Source organism: Mobula birostris, chromosome 24, assembly GCF_030028105.1.
Source record: "Mobula birostris isolate sMobBir1 chromosome 24, sMobBir1.hap1, whole genome shotgun sequence".
Classification (NCBI taxonomy): Eukaryota; Metazoa; Chordata; class Chondrichthyes; order Myliobatiformes; family Myliobatidae; genus Mobula; species Mobula birostris.
In genome coordinates, this window is record NC_092393.1 from 11,958,633 (window position 1) to 11,975,451 (window position 16,819).

At 40.6% G+C, this 16,819-nt stretch overlaps 1 protein-coding gene across 3 annotated transcripts in view; it reads left to right on the forward strand.

Annotated features, from left to right (window-relative positions):
* spata20 (spermatogenesis associated 20) overlaps positions 1 to 16,819 on the forward strand; it is a 489,201-nt gene that overhangs the window by 340,009 nt on the left and 132,373 nt on the right. For all 3 annotated transcript variants that reach the window (XM_072242745.1, XM_072242746.1, XM_072242744.1), the window contains one exon: positions 13,191 to 13,271. In XM_072242745.1, coding sequence (XP_072098846.1) covers positions 13,191 to 13,271 — 81 coding nt within the window. The remainder of the gene's footprint in view (positions 1 to 13,190; positions 13,272 to 16,819) is intronic.

Here is a 16,819-nt window from a genome sequence, read left to right on the forward strand (position 1 = left end):
GGAAAGGAGTTATCCTACAAGAGTAAGAAAGCCTTCACAGTGATTAAATCATTAAGCCTGAATGGGACAATATAAAACTTACTATGCTGTGCATATCTGCATAGCAGTTGTATCATGTAGTACAGTGAAGCTTGAGTAATATTGTAAATATATTGTTTGATTTTCTTGTTTGTTTAAATAATTCATTACAGGTTTAAATAAGTGAATTGCATACATCATGATGCTACCGTGTGTTATGCGCACATCTTGCTTAAATTAAACAGAAAGTTAGACTGATTACGATGTGGAGCAGTTATAATAGGTTAGGACTTTATGCCTTGGAATTTAGAAGATTGAGAGGAGATTTGATAGAGGTGTACAAAATTATAAGGAGTGTAGATAGGGTAAATGCAAGCAGGCCTTTTCTTCTGAGGTTGGGTGAGACTACAACCAGAGGTCATGGATTTAGGGTGAAAGATGAAAAGTTTAAGGGCAACATGAAGGGAAACTTCTTCGCTCAGAGGATTGTGTGAGTGTGGAACAAGCTGCCAGCACACATGGTGCATGTAAGCTCAATTTCGATGTTTAAGAGGAACTTGGATAGGTACATGTGTGGAAGAAGTAAGGAGGGCTATGGTCCCGGTGCAGGTTGATGGGAGAATATAAGATATAGGAGTGGAAGTAGGCCATTCGGCCCATCGAGTCTGTTGCACCACTCAATCATGGGCTGATCCAATTCTTCCAGTCATCCCCACTCCCCTGCCTTCTCCTCATACCCTTTGATGCTCTGACTAATCAAGAACCTTAGGATGGGAGGAGGCGGTTTAAATGGTTTGGCATGGACTAGATGGGCCGAAGGTCCTGTTTATGTGCTGTACTTTTTTATGACCCCCGTGCCTTCCTTTGAATTAGCTTAATGCTTTGAAGTTAGAAAACATGATATTTATCCTTCAGCCAGCATCACAGAAACAAATGATCATATTACTGCTCATTGGAATAAATGAGTTGCAGGGTTTTGTATGTTACAATGTTGATTACATTTTAATACTTTATATGCTGTAAAGTTCTTTTGAGCATCCTTGGGTTTAAAGGACAGCTTATAAATGCAAGTACTTCTTTTATTTCATTCTTTCTGGTTGGTTAAGGTCTCAGGCTTTGAGCTGAATTTGAAACAGAATAGTGCAGAGGGCAGAATTTGCATGGTGTTATTTATAAAACAGACATCATATCAGACAGATTTATATCTCAATCCCATAACCTTCTTCAGAACTGAATGGCATAGCTGACGTGCAATCGTGATTCAGTTTCTCATCAAATTAGCAATTCTAAACGGACCCATTAATACCGCTGCACGCTTACTGAATGGAGTTATTGAACTCACAATTCCCTGCTGAATATAATGAAATGTGAGCTAACAAAACCCTTACAAAATTATTGTTTAATGCATTTAAACAAAGTAGTGTGTTTCAAAAGGCTAGGCCTGTATACAGGAGCATGCCAAATTGATGGACAGGCAGGAAAAGGCAATCTCATCTGTCAAGTTTATTTCATCAAGATGAGATGCTCAAAATCCTGTCCCCAGAACCACCTCATCTCTGGATCTGAAGATCTCCTGATAGACAAAAAAAAGTAATTTGGGGAAATCTCAGGGCCAATTGTGCAGGGGTGGGGGGGGGGATGTGAAATTAGACAAGGGAGTAAGTAGTGATGGAGAATGAGTGAGCACTCATTTCCTGTGCACCTATTATCAGACAAGCAATGGTTCCAACATATTAAGTGCCCAACAATATACAAAGAGAGGTGCTGGTCACTTGTGCTATTTTTAAAGGAGTAAATATCTAATATCACACATGACACATATGAAATGCCCTTCTGTAATAGTGAAGAATGAATAGGAATGAGCAAACACTGAAAATGATCTAGTATTCTCTACCTACTGTGACACAAAGCCCTCGGGTCGATGTACTGTCCATACTGATCTGGCCATGAGCTTGTTCCTCAGATCTGCTTTCCCATTCCCATTTTGATGTTGTTGGGTCTGACGTGTTGAATTATCAGTTCCTTCTGCTGTTTCTAGCATTGATTGTGAGCTGTATCCTAATGTGTCCACAGTTCCTCACAGTGACTGGTCATTGTCACTTCCAGTAGCATGTCTGTCTTTTCATCACCTCCAGGGTCCTGCCATGAGGTAAATTTTGTCAATGCTTTCTTATGGACTGCTCCGCTTCTAATATGCATGTGACTTTGTTCTATTCTATCACAACAAACTCCACCTCTAAGCTTTTGTGTTCACCACCATCAGAGGGTTTCTGTCCTTGACTTGTTGCAAGTCAATAGGATTTGATCAGTGACATCAAATTCAATTTGTTTTGCTTAGGGAGGACATTCCACCTCAATTTAGAAGCAAAATATGTAACTGGTTGATTTTGCTCTTCACTGTGCCTTAACATTTTGGTGAGATGCATCCAAAAGGCATTCCTTCCGCAGAACTGACTCCGTATAGCATCTATTGCATTGCTTTCAATCAGTTTTCTGACTCTAACCCTGCATGGCTCATCTCATCCATCTTCTGGACTTCCATTGCTTCTTCACTGTGCATTGCTTGTTGAAATCCACGTCGTGGATGAGGGCATTTCTTTTCCAGCTGCTCATGTTGCTATTCACGATACCTGCACCTTCTCAGTCACCTTGGCTATACTTTCCTCATTTTATCTTTTGTTTATAACTTGCTTCCCTTGGCTATCAGGGTTTTCAGCTTTGACCAAAAAACTTGAATGTACTTTTCTTGCATTAATTGTGCCTCGTGTAGTAGCCAATCTGTCAGTCTGGGGCTCCAGGATTCCACAAATCATCCAGTCTTTGTTGAACAATTCCTATCTGCTTAGGGTTAAAGCACCAATAAGAAGATACAAAAAGGACTCTGTAAGCTCATGATTCTGAGTAAAGAGCAGGCAGAGTCCAATGGCTTCCCTTCCCTGTGGGTTGTAACATGCTTCTAATGCATTCCACAGGTTCTTATTTGCAGGCTTTATACTACAGGAGCATTTTCCTGTCCCCTCTGGTCAATGAAATTTCATAGCATTTTTGTTATTGTCTGTTCTGGTTTATCTTCTCTTGCCAGAACAACGCACAGCAATAAAACTTTCTGTCCATTGCCTCCATTATTTAGACAGCTTCCTTGCTTGGAAATTCAGCAGCTTTGCATCATTTATTTGTTGCATGTTGTTTAAATTCACCACTTACCATCTCTCAGCTTACGTCCACATGTTACCTTAATTTGGAGGGACCCCTCTCAGTGTTTGGTTTCAGATTCAGGCATGGAATCTAAAGTTTGTAACTACATTAATCGCCACTTCGGACACAGTATTTTGTACTCTTAGGTATTGGAGGATAGCCAATAAGTCAAACAAAGTAGTTTAAATGAGCATTTCTTTTAAATCCCTGACAGACAACTAGTTCCATCCCATTCAACACAAGCACAAACAATAAATAGAGAGAGAGAAGTTAGTTACATGGTACTTTTAACAGACACACACCCAGTATTACAAAATCTGCATGTATTACAGAAAGTTGAAAAGCAAAATACAGGTATGTGTTGGAAACTTGGAGGTCTAATGAAGGTCAACAAAAAAGTTGCTGAAGGAACTCAGCTTATCAACCAGACTTTTCAGGTTGAAACCCTGCATTAGGCCTGAGTCATTAATAGTTCCCTCCCCTCTACAGATGCCGCTCGACCTCCTGAGTTCATGTTGCAGACTGTGTTGCTCCAGATTCCAGCAGTGCAGAATCTTGTGTCTCTAATAGAAGGTCACTGACCTGAAACTTTAACTTGTTTTAACTCTCCAGTGATAGAAACATAAAAGAAACATAGAAAACCCTCAGCACAATACAGGTCCTTCAGCCCACAGAGCTGTGCCGAACATATCCTTACCTTACAAATTACCTAGGGTTACCCTTAGCCCTAAGGTTTTTCTAAGCTCCGTGACCCTATCTAGGAGTCTCTTAAAAGGCACTATTGTATCCACCTCCACCACTGTAGCTGGCAGCCCATTCCATGCACTCACCACTCTCTGTGTAAAAAAACATACCCCTGACATCTCCTCTGTACCTATTTCCAAGCACCTTGAAACTGTGCCCTCTCATGCTAGCCATTTCAGCCCTGGGAAAAAGCTCTGACTATCCACAAGATCAATGCCTCTCATCATCTTATACACCTCTATCAGGTCACCTCTCATCCTCCATCGCTCCAAGGAAAAAAGGCCAAGTTCACTCAACCTATTCTCATAAGGCATGCTCCCCAATCCAGGTAACATTCTTGTAAATGCTACTTATTCCCAGCATTTCTGTTTTTTTTTAAAGCCTTACCTGTATGATAGGAATGGGTGAGATCGGTTTAGAACCAGCTAATTTTCCCTGCAGGTACAATGTAGTAAACTGCACCCAATGCAGTAACTATTAGTGTTCACTATCCTCTGGAGACAAAGATAATAACCAGCTCATCTGCATATCTCACTGAAATCAAAACTTTATTATAAATAAATCAAATTGCAGGAAAAAAAATATACAAATCAGCATCTGTGGGGAAGAGGAGTAGATCATGTTTCGTCAGAACCTTGTTACAGAACTGAAATCTTTCTGGTTTCCTCACACTTTCTAAAACCATGAGACTTGGTAGGTTAATTGCCCTTTGTAAATTGTCCTTGGTGAATGGTATAATTGGGAGAAAGCTGACAGGAATTTGAGAAGAATAAAACATGGGATTAATGTAGAATTGAAATAAATCATTGATGGTTGGCATGAACCTAGTAGATTGAAAGGCCTGTTTCTGTGTTGGATCTCTCTGGGATTGAAGGAAACCTAGACAGACCAAATAAGATAACTTGATGGAATGATTAATAATTAGCTGTCCCATATGGATGGCCCGGCTGTGTAGTGGTTAGCACAACGCTTTACAGTACCAGCGACCCGGGTTCAGTTCCTGCTGCTGTCTGTGAGGAGTTTGTATGTTCTCCTCCTGACCGCATGAGGTTCCTTGAAGTGTTTCACTTTCCTACCTAAGTCCAAAGACCTACCAATTGGTAGGTTAATTGGTCATTGTAAATTGTCCCGTGTTTAAATTTGGGGTTGCTGGATGGCGTAGCTCAAAGGGCCTCAATAAATAAATAAACAACTGTTGGAATATTGAAGGTAGGTCATGAAAAATATCCAGTGAAAAAGGGTTAAAGACCTAGAACTCGCTACTTGAAACCAGTGAAAGGAGGAAGTTATCAAGGTGAGCATCTGGCATTCCTGAAAATCTAGGGCTGTGAACGGAGATCTGGGAATTGGGATTACCCTTTGTGGCTAGTTTTAGTTGATGTTGACAGAATGGGTCAAATGACTGCCTTCTGCGCTAGAAATTTCAAGGATTTTATTCATAATGTGCTAAATTGTTCTTAAGAATGCATTAGTCGTGGAAGATATGTTGGATGGTCCACTAGGAGGAACCATTACTTATCAGGTCGTATCTGAGAATTTTCAGAACTAGGCAATAGGATCTCAGTTAAAGGTTGCATTTGAGCAAACACAAACTTAGATACTGCAGTGATAAGACAGTGAAGTCCTGACTTGAAGTTTGAATAGGCAAAGTGAATTAAAAATTAATCTCTACAGCACTGCTACAAGCTAAATCCCAGAAAAAGATCTTAAAGGCATTAAAAATGTTTTTGTTTGCACATGAAAGGAAGTATAAAGATCTTGCCCCTGCTTAATACTTTTTTGCAAATTGTAACTTCTCAAAGTTACATGCCAGTCATCAAGGAATTGAAGTGTAGTTATTCTTACAATGAGGTTGTTAACTGTAACACTATCAGTAAGTTCCTCTCCATGCCTTGTTTGCCATTTATTTAGCATTTGTTTGTTTTATGAGGCTGAGTTGCTAGCTCGATGCTTAATCCAGCGCAGATGGAAAGCATGCAAGCAGCCGGCTGGACTCGAACCCAGACCTCTTGTTCTGAAGTTTGGGCATGGATACCACTGCACCATCAGCACAGACTGCAACAATTTCAAGGATGGTTTAAAAACGTTTAACAACTAAGATTCATCCAAACAGATATGGATGGTGATAAGATAGTTGGAAACACAGATGAATCCTTTGAACAACCAAAAGCAAAGTGGGGACATTACTCCAACTAGAGATGGCAATCCTGACTTACAGGCAGTGGAGGGACCATCAGAGCTGTTCCAGCATTGCCCTTTGAATGATGATTAGTTGGGGAAACAACACATTTATTAATGTCTTTGGAAATGTCCCTGTGAAAACGTTGATATTATCATGATTTCTGTAAGAAAATAACTGGACAAGAATGTTGTAATTGTCATCAAAGTACAGCTTGTCCCCAAGTTACGAACTTCCAACTTACGAACAACTCGTACTTACGAACGGCCTTCCATGAAGCCTATTATGTTAAAAATTTGTTGGCTCGAGGAAGGAGAACGCCGTCCACCATTTTAAGTCAGATCACGTTGCCATTAACAGTGTGTTGAGTGTGTAACTTTGTATTTAGCGTAAGTTTTTCTTAGCAAGATTTACCCTGACCCCCCTTTTCCAGTCAGCATCCCCCTTGTCCCATTTAACTTGTCTCAGTGCGGGTGGGCTTTAGGACCTGGGAGAGCTCAGGACCCACCGCCTGCGGCTGCTGCTGAATCCACAGTGTTTCTGTTCCATTGACGGAAAACGATCACGATTGAAAATAAAGTGGAAATAATAAAGGGATGGGAAAGAAGTGAAACGCCGTCGGTCATTGGAAAAGCGTTAGGCTACAGTCGGTCAACGATCATTAACAATCTTAAAGGATAAAGTGAGAATAATATAGCATGCGAAAGGCCCTGCCCTGATGTAAGCTACTATTATTACTAAGCAATGCAGTGATTTAATTATTGAAATACATGTGTTCCTTAAGTGTTTTATATGCATAGAAAGGTAAAATATATCCTATATACTAAGACAAACATTTGACTAACTGACGCTAAATAATACCGGATGTACCTGTTCCGACTTATGTACAAATCCGACTTAAAGACAGACTTAGGAACGGAACTCGTTCGTAACCCGGGGACTGCCTGTACATTTATTATTAAAGAATGTATAAATTATACAACCTGAAGATTTGTTTGCCTACAGGTAGCCACAAAACAAGGAACCCGAAAGTACCTAATTTAAGAAAATAAAATAAAGACCAACTCCTGATGCACAGAGAAGGGGAAAAAACACAGAAGTGAGCAATAACATTCTGAACCAAAATGAGTCCTTAGATCCGAACTCCAGAGCAGCCCTGGAGTAGGCCCAAAGCCCATCATACTAGTGGCCACAGACCACAGCAGTCAGGGGCAGTCTTCGTAGACTCAGTGCGATAGAGGAGTGAACATCATGGGAAAGTGAGCAAAATCTCGATGCCCTGTCTTTCTAGAATATCGTTTAAATTGTCCAAACAGAGTATTGTAACTTGCACCAGAACTCAGTCAAAGCTGCAGCGAAAGGCTCCAGGCCTAGAACACACAGCCCAGAGACTTGCTCCAGGCCCAGATTTTACCACCCATCCCGAAGCCGCTCTCAATTTCTCCAAATTGGCTCAGTGCCCAGATTGATCAGCCTTGCACCTGGGCATGGGAACTCCTTTGCCTTGACCTCTCCTCTCCAAATGGCTCACTCCATCTGCTTTGATCCTACAATGTACCAGCACAGTTTATCCCTCGAATTTGCTTTGCCTTCGCTTGCCACTTCATTGTTTGCAGTCATCGATCAATCATTAATTGATAATAAATTGAAATTATTGCAATCCCCCTGCCAATCTTCCCTGCACCAACTATGATTGTCCTGTACTCTGTTGGTACGATCCATAAATCATAGGCATGGACTAATGTGTGATGGAACTGCATTGAGTCTTGGGATAGAATAAGCTATACCCACAAAGCTGTTGAGAAGATTTTTGATGGTAAATCCTAGTGCTCTGTTAAGTTTTTGGAATATTTTCTGAATATTCCTGATTGATTCGAAAGGACTTGCAAAAGACCAAACCCGGAGTACAGTCAGATTTCGTTTTTTCAGAACATGTCAATATTCCAAAATCTTTGAGTAAAAGCCAGTAGTTTCACATGGAATTGCAGATTCTTCATAGATTTGGACTCCTGATTTAATTTGCCTGTTTATATATTCACCCACGTGGACTATAATCTTTATCCTAGAATCTGTGCCTCCCTGAACTTCATATATTTCTTCCTTGTGTTATTGCCTGGGAACGTATTGTTGAAAGGCTTCATAAATTAATGTTGTTTTACCACAGCTTCAGAATAAGTCGTCGCCAGTGCTAGCTGTGAATGTTTTAATTAGTTGGACTGGAAGTTTACAATACAACATGGAAATTAAAAGATTGATAATGAAATTAAATGCCACTGATGAATTAAGTGAAAGAATGCAAATTTGTTTGTTAACCTTTAGCCTGTAAAAGAGACCGTGTGTCATGGAAAGCATATGATTAGAATTTTTATTTTCCTGCTGCTTACAAAGGATCCGGCCCATCTCTCCTCCGTCACTACCACTGCCTTTCAAACAGGTTGAGGTTAGCTCTGTCTGTTTATCCTTGGGGTGATGAATGGCAATCCTTCACTGCCTCAGGGTCTTTTGTCTGCCTGTAGAGAATGGCTCAACTCTTGTACCTAGTGGGAAGCTTTTTTAAAGAGCAACAGAAGGCAACTAAAAAGGCAATATGCAGAGAAAAAATGAGGTATGAAGGTAAACAACCAAGAATATAAAGGAGGATAGTAAAAGCTTCTTTGGGTATGTGAAAAGGAAAAAAATAGTTAAGACCAAAATTGGGCCCTTGAAGACAGAAGCGGGTGAATTTATTATGGGGAACAAGGAAATGGCAGACGAGTTGAACAGGTATTTTGGATCTGTCTTCACTAGAGAAGACACAAACAATCTCCTAGATGTAATAGTGGCCAAAGGACCTAGGGTAATGGATGAATTGAAGGAAATTTATATTAGGCAGGAAATGGTGTTGGATAGGCTGTTGGGTCTGAAGGCTGATAAGTCCCTGAGACCTGATGGTCTGCATCCCAGGGTACTTAAGGAGGTAGCTTTAGAAATCGTGGACGCATTGGTATTCATTTTCCAATGTTCTATAGATTCAGGATCAGTTCCTGTGGATTGGAGGGTGGCTAATGTTGTCCCTCTCTTCAAGGAGGGAGGAAGAGAGTAAACAGGGAATTATAGACCGGTTAGCCTGACATCGGTGGTGGGAAAGATGCTGGAGTCAATTATAAAAGATGAAATTATGACACATCTGGATAGCAGTAACAGGATCGTTCGGAGCCAGCATGGATTTACGAAGGGGAAATCGTGCTTGACTAGTCTTCTGGAATTTTTTTGAGGTTGTAACTATGAAAATAGACAAGGGAGAGCCAGTGGATGTAGTGTACCTGGACTTTCAGAAAGCCTTTGATAAAGTCCCACATAGGAGATTAGTGGGCAAAATTAGGGCACATGGTATTGGGGGCAGAGTACTGACATGGATTGAAAATTGGCTGGCTGACAGAAAACAAAGAGTAGCGATTAACGGGTCCCTTTCAGAATGGCAGGCGGTGACCAGTGGGGTACCGCAAGGTTCAGTGCTGGGACCGCAGCTGTTTACAATATATATTAATGATTTAGATGAGGGAATTAAAAGTAACATTAACAAATTTGCCGATGACACAAAGCTGGGTGGCAGTGTGAAATGTGAGGGGGATGTTATGAGAATGCAGGGTGACTTGGACAATCTGGGTGAGTGGGCAGATGCATGGCAGATGCAGTTTAATGTGGATATAAATGTGAGGTTATCCACTTTGGTGGTAAGAACGGGAAGGCAGATTATTATCTAAATGGAGTCAAGGTAGGAAAAGGGGAAGCACAACGAGATCTAGGTGTTCTTGTACATCAGTCACTGAAAGCAAGCATGCAAGTACAGCAGGCAGTGAAGAAAGCTAATGGCATGCTGGCCTTCATAACAAGGGGAATTGAGTATAAGAGCAAAGAGGTCCTTCTGCAGCTGTACAGGGCCCTGGTGAGACCACACCTGGAGTACTGTGTGCAGTTTTGGTCTCCAAATTTGAGGAAGGACATTCTTGCTTTTGAGGGAGTGCAGCGTAGGTTCACAAGGTTAATTCCCGGGATGGTGGGACTGTCATATGTCGAAAGATTGGAGCAACTGGGCTTGTATACTCTGGAATTTAGAAGGCTGAGAGGGGATCTTATTGAAACATATAAGATTATTAAGGGATTGGACACGCTGGAGGCAGGAAGCATATTCCCGCTGATGGGTGAGTCCAGAACCAGAGGCCACAGTTTAAGAATAAAGGGTAGGCCATTTAGAACGAAGTTGAGGAAAAACTTTTTCACCCAGAGAGTGGTGGATATATGGGATGTTCTGTCCCAGAAGGCTGTGGAGGCCAAATCTCTGGATGCATTCAAGAAAGAGATGGATAGAGCTCTTAAAGATAGCGGAATCAAAGGTTATGGGAATAAGGCAGGAACTCGATACTGATTGTGGATGATCAGCCGTGATCACAGTGAATGGCGGTGCTGACTCGAAGGGCTGAATGGCCTACACCTGCACCTATTGTCTATTGTCTATAGTGTGATGCATCAGAAAGATGCCTCACTGACTTTCCTCTGTGCTATTGCAGCCATTATATTTTGCATTTTATCTTTCTTTCTTTGCCCTACTGCCTCTGCACCTTTCCTGAGAGTGCTGAATCTTGCTGCTCCTCAATTAAATTGGTAAATTACACGTGCTGTGGTACGGTGAGAAACCTGTCTTGCATATTGTTCATGCAGTTCAATCATTACAACAGTGTATTGAAGTACTACAAGGTAAAACGGTAACAGTGCAAAATAGAGTGTTGCAGAGGAAGTACAATGGGTCCTAGACCCATCAGATAAATGTAATTGCAAGGAAAGCACTGCAGCACCTCTACTTCCATAGGAGTTTCTGGAGACTGGGTATGTCATCAAAAACCTTGACAAACTTCTGTAGTTGTGCAGTGGAGAGTGTATTGACTGGCTGCATTACAGCCTGGTATACGACACCAATGCCTTTGAGTGGAAAATCCTACAAAAGCTAGAGGGTTTGGCCCAGTGCATCATAGGTAAAGCCCTCCCAACCAGTGAGCACATCTACATGAAACATTGCTGTAGAAAAGCAGCATCCATCATCAAAGATCCTCCCCACCCAGACCATGCTCTTTATTCGCTGTTGCAAGAGATTTAGGACTCGGACCATCAGGTTCAAGAACAGTTACTAGCCCCTCAGCCATCAGGCTCTTGCTCAAATGAGGATAACTATACTCATCTATTGAGCTTTTCCCATAACCAATGATCTCACTTTAAGGACTTCTTATGTTGTTGTTTCATGCTCTGGTTATTTATTGCTATTTATTTATATTTGCATTTGCACAGTTTATTATCTTCTATGCTCTTGCTCTTTCATTGATCCTGTTTATTGTTGATATTCTTTAGGTTTGCTGAGTATGCCCGCAGGAAAAGGAAGCACAGTGTTGTATGTAGTAACATGTATGTACTCTGATAATAAATTTTACTTTGAACTTTGCAGGTCCTATGTTCATGTTGTGACCAAGGATAGGGAGGATGAGCCATATTTTTGTCAAGTAGACCCAAGGCCTGATATACCAGGTCCACCTCAACAACTACACTCAAATGAGGGATATCTAGAATGGAAACTTTGCTTTGTACAGAGATAATGTGGATTCTTTTTATTTAGTAGTCCGAAGTAAGTCAACTCAAACAGGAATTACAATTCCTTATTAAAAAAACAATGTATTGACTCTGAGAAATAGTTAGATTTTGTAAGATGCAGTAATGTTCTTCATCAACCTTAATTGTCTCAAAGATCTTTTAAAAAAATCTTGCCACTCCAAAGGAGAAGACAAGTTTGAACAAGTTTCAATATTTCAGAGGATCTGTCCTAGGCCAGCACATTGCTGCAATCTTGAAGAAGGCTTTAATGTGGCTCCACTTTGGTAGGAATTTCAAGGGATTTGGTATGTCACTAAAGACTCTTGAGAATTTCTAAAGATGGATGATGGAGAACATTCTTGCTGGTTGCATCAAAGCATTGTATGGAGGCTCCAATGAGGCTGCTGAGGGCGATAAACTCAGCTAACTCCATCATTAAGGACATCTTAAAGAATTGGTGCCTCAAGAAGGAGGCATCACCATTAAGGGTTCTCACCATCTGGAACATACCCTCTTCTCAGCAGTGAGAAAATGTAGGAGTCTGAAGATTGGCACTTAATGATTCAAAAACAGCTTCTCCTCTCCATCAGATTTCTGAATGATCCATGAACCCATGAATACTGTCTTATTGTCTCTTTTCTTTTGTAATTTCTTTATTTTGTAATTTATAGTAATTTTAAGTACTATTGCCCCAAAACAAAAAAAAACTCAGATCATATAAGATCAGTGTTCTGATTCTGATTAATAGCTTGGTTTAAATAAACATCATAGAGCGAAGAGAGTCATGAAGGGAATTTGAGAGATTATTTTAAATTATCGAAGGCACAAACTTACTGTGGAGGGGACGAAGGTATGAGTGAGAGTTTCAAGCACAAATGGACGGAGGAAATTTTGAGATGAGCAATACTGTGCACGTGGTATAGGCCTTCAGGATGTGAATGCTTGTGGGATCAGATGCTCAGCTCAGGATCAGCAGGTTATGAACAACCTAATCCAGTCTGGCCAGGAGTGGGCTAAAGATGTTGAATAGGAAAAGTTTAGAGGGATATTCATGGGCAGGAAAGGTTTGCAAAGGTTGAGAGGAATATGCGACTAACCTGGAAGGGCATCTGGGCAGAAGGGTCTGATTTCCTGCTGTATGACTGGTTGATAGGGACTGAAATTTGTGATGAGGTTTGAAGAAAATGGCTTAGGTCTTATTTGTTTGGAGGATGTTTCTGTGTATCTAAGACTGGTTAATAGACAGGCGGTCCAATGTCAATGAAGAAGTCAAGGAAGCTGATGACTTCTAAACTCTCTCTAATGCAAAGTGACAGATGTGCTAAACCTGAACTATCATTAGAAACTTCAAAACATGGTGAAAATTGACTACAGATAGATTTAATGGATTGGTCTGATGCCTTAGTCTTTGATTCTGCCTTCTCTTCTCTTGCTGCAGGTCGTGATCCGCGGTGAGCTTGAAGCACCTGAGACACGGGAACTGTTACAGTGCATCAATGCACACTTCGTGCCCAACAAGGTAGGAGATGGATGTGGCAGTTGACTGTTTCTGGGGCTGGCTGTATAAACACACTCGAGCCTTTTATAGAGAAAGTCAGCAGCTTGAAACATCTCTCATTAGTTGCTCCAGAATGTATTGATATTTGTCTTTGCCAGTAATAATTGGCAGTTGCAGTCCGAACATTGGATGAGTATCATTATAAAATATGCCATGATAACTAGCAAGGGTTGCATTTTCTCTCAGGAGTTAATCTGTTTCCTGTTGGCTGTGCAAAATGCAAGCTGGACTGCAGGAGAATGTGCACTCGTACAGCTGTACACTTGGGCAAAAAGGGAGCATAGCTAAAATAAATGCAACAATTCTATTTTCCTCAGTAGACAGGTGCAATATTAGGGGGCATAGATCTTCAAGTAATTGGTACAGGACAGTCAAGGAAAAAGGATTCTTCACCCTGATGGCTTCGGGGACAAGAACTCACTGCCTGATGGGGTGGTGGAAATAGAAAACTCTTGTCAGATTTTAAACTCTACTGGGATGAATATGGATTGCAGACCCAGTTGTGGAAGATGGATTCAGTAGGGTTGTCCCTGCATGGACATGATAGGGTGAATGGCTGCCATCTGTCATCAAGTACTTTAGTTATTTGGTGTGTTCCCATTGAAAACCATGTTATACAATCTCAATTATTTCCCACAGATAACTTCATTTTTTTTCCTCTTTGAACAGACAAGGTCATTTCCTTTCAAATGTTAGCTTTATCAAGCCTCCTTTAGTCTACGTACACTGAGCTGAAGAATATGACTGTCACATTTATAGCACCTTGCAGTATCTTTCACACTATTCACACAATTTACATGAACACAGCACTCTAGGAAGTTGTTGATCCCTTGGAATAATTCAGAATTTATACAATTGATTTGAATCATGGTTAGATTCTGTCTGAAATTGTTAATCTATAAAGTTACAAGAGCTGGATCCACCTCTATAGTGATAGATATGTTTCTTGCTGATGGTCAAGGGAGAGTGTAAGGTGGTTCAGTTCCTCAGGCATATTCTATACTCTCTCTGGAAAGTGATGGTCCTGGAATTGTCCAAAACTTTGTGCAAATGAAGGACCTTGCCAGCTAGGAAAATACCTCTCATTTTCTTCAAATACAATGTTTTGAAAGCAATTTAAAAATCTGTCTTTGTTGTTATGTAAGAAACAGTTTTATGATATCAACACTCCAATTGAATTAGGAAGCTCCTATTCACCTTCACGCCTACAGAATTACACCAGCTCAGACTTGTTTCTCTTCCTCCTCTCATTTCTATAATTACCTTATCTTACACTGTTTCTTCATACTAGATCCTTTCAAATTATCTTATTTATATCTTTTTCAGACAATAAAAGGAACTGATAAGGCAGAATAAAGGATGCTTTCTGTACTTCAGGGGTCCAGTAAACAGAAATATGACCATAAAATTATTGCCAGAGTGTTTATAATTGATGTTAGGAAGCCACTCCTTCACACAAGGAGTTGTTTAAATCCCTTTCCTAATATGTTGTTGAGGCTGAGGAGATTGGGGAGTGGGGCTTAATTAGTTATTTAACAATTTCACAGTTAAGTTGTGGAAAGAGATACAGAGTTAATGTTTCAAGATGGAGACCTCTCACCAGAATCTAACAGATTTTTTTGGTCAAGAATATTAATGGTGTTGGACGAAACTTGGGTAATTATGGTTGAACAATAGATCAGCCACAATCTACTTGGATGGCAGAAGAGGCTCAAGACATTGAATAGGATCTTCTTATTCCAAATTGTTCATGTTGCCATTTTCTGCTCTATTCCTGTTTTGCTGTTGTTGGAGCCTCTGTTCTGCTCTGTTACTCCTGTTTTCACAGGAACTATCCTGCTTGGTTTGTGTAAGGAGAAAAACAAAACTTTCCTCCAGAGATATAAGTGTAACTCAACAGAAAAGCATCAAAGCACAAAGCAGATCATAAGCTTATACAGAAAGAAACAAACTAGTCAATGGCATGTATTGAAATCTTTCATCAAAAGTAAAAGCCTGAAAATTAAATCTGTGCAACATTAGTCACAGGCTTCCAATTGCAAATCATCATCCTTTGCCTCTCATGGTTATCAATTTTGGATCTAGTTCCTCAAATTGCCTTGGATGCCATGGGCATTAACTTTTACACCAGTCTCCTCTGTGGGTCCCTATCAAAGGTCTTACTGAAATCTATGTAACCAATATCAATCATGCAACAGTCATCGATGTTCTTCACTATCCCCTTAAATATTCAATCAGATTAGTTAGAGACAACCTTCCCTCACTGAGTAAACATGCTCACTATCCCTGATCAATCGCTCCCGCTCCGAGTGAAGATTAATCCTATCCCTCAGAATTTAAAAAAAAATTAAGTAGCTGCCTCTGATATTAGATTACCTGGTTTATCCCTGTTGGGATACTTGAATGAAGGTACCAGAGTTACTGCCCTTCAGTACTCTGGCACCTCACTTTTGTCCAGAGATTTAAAAATTCCTCTCAGGGTCCCAGCAGTCTCTTCCCATTTCTGTCTTCATCGCCTGAGATATAAATCTCTTACTAGCTTTTCTTTCAGTTAGTCCTGACGAAGGGTCTCGGACCGAAACGTCGACTGTACCTCTTCCTAGAGATGCTGCCTGGCCTGCTGCATTCACCAGCAACTTTTATGTGTGTTGCTTGAAATTCCAGCATCTGCAGATTTCCTCGTGTTTGCATGTATATCTCATCATGCATTAGGATTTATCTACCTTTAAAGTTGCTAAAACATCTACTATCTCTTCTTCAATTGTAACTTGTTCTAGAATTCTGCCATCTGCCTCCCTGAATTCCATAGCCATAATATTTCCTTATTCAGAGTGAATGCAGGAAATAAGAATTCATTTTTCCTATAAGGTAGTAAGGCTCTGTAGATTCTCTAGCAGAAATGTCTGAACGAGAGGGGCATAGGTTCATTGGTATTGGTTTATTATTATCACAAGCACCGCTGTACAGTGAAAAACTTTATTCTGCATATCATCCACACAGATCATTTTACCATTGGAATACTACAAGGGAAAAGATGAATGCGGAGTATAGTGTTCTAGTTCCTGAGAAAGTGCAATGTACGCAGATAGTAAGGTGCAGTAAGGTGAAGGTAAAGTGTAGAAGGTATAGAGGAGATCTGAGGTAGAGCTTATTTTTCACCCAGAAGGTGTTTGGAAACTGGAGATAGTGGAGGCAGTGTCTTCAGTGCATCTGAGAGATAACTAAAGATGGGTACTTGAGGCACCGAGGCAGAGTGTTGGTAAATGGGATCAGTGTTCAATGGCTGGCATAGACACTTTGAGCTGAAAGTCCTGTCTTTCTGCCACATGACTATGGCTTTGTGAGCTACCACAGTTACTGGAAGCAAGTAATATTAATTTGTTTACCAGTTTAGTTACCTTCCCTTACCATCTTGCGCCACTCTCCCTGCTTGGGTCTGGAATACCAGCTAGCCCAAGAAACCAAACTATGATTTTCAGCTACTGGGGACATTCAAACCAAGCTGTATT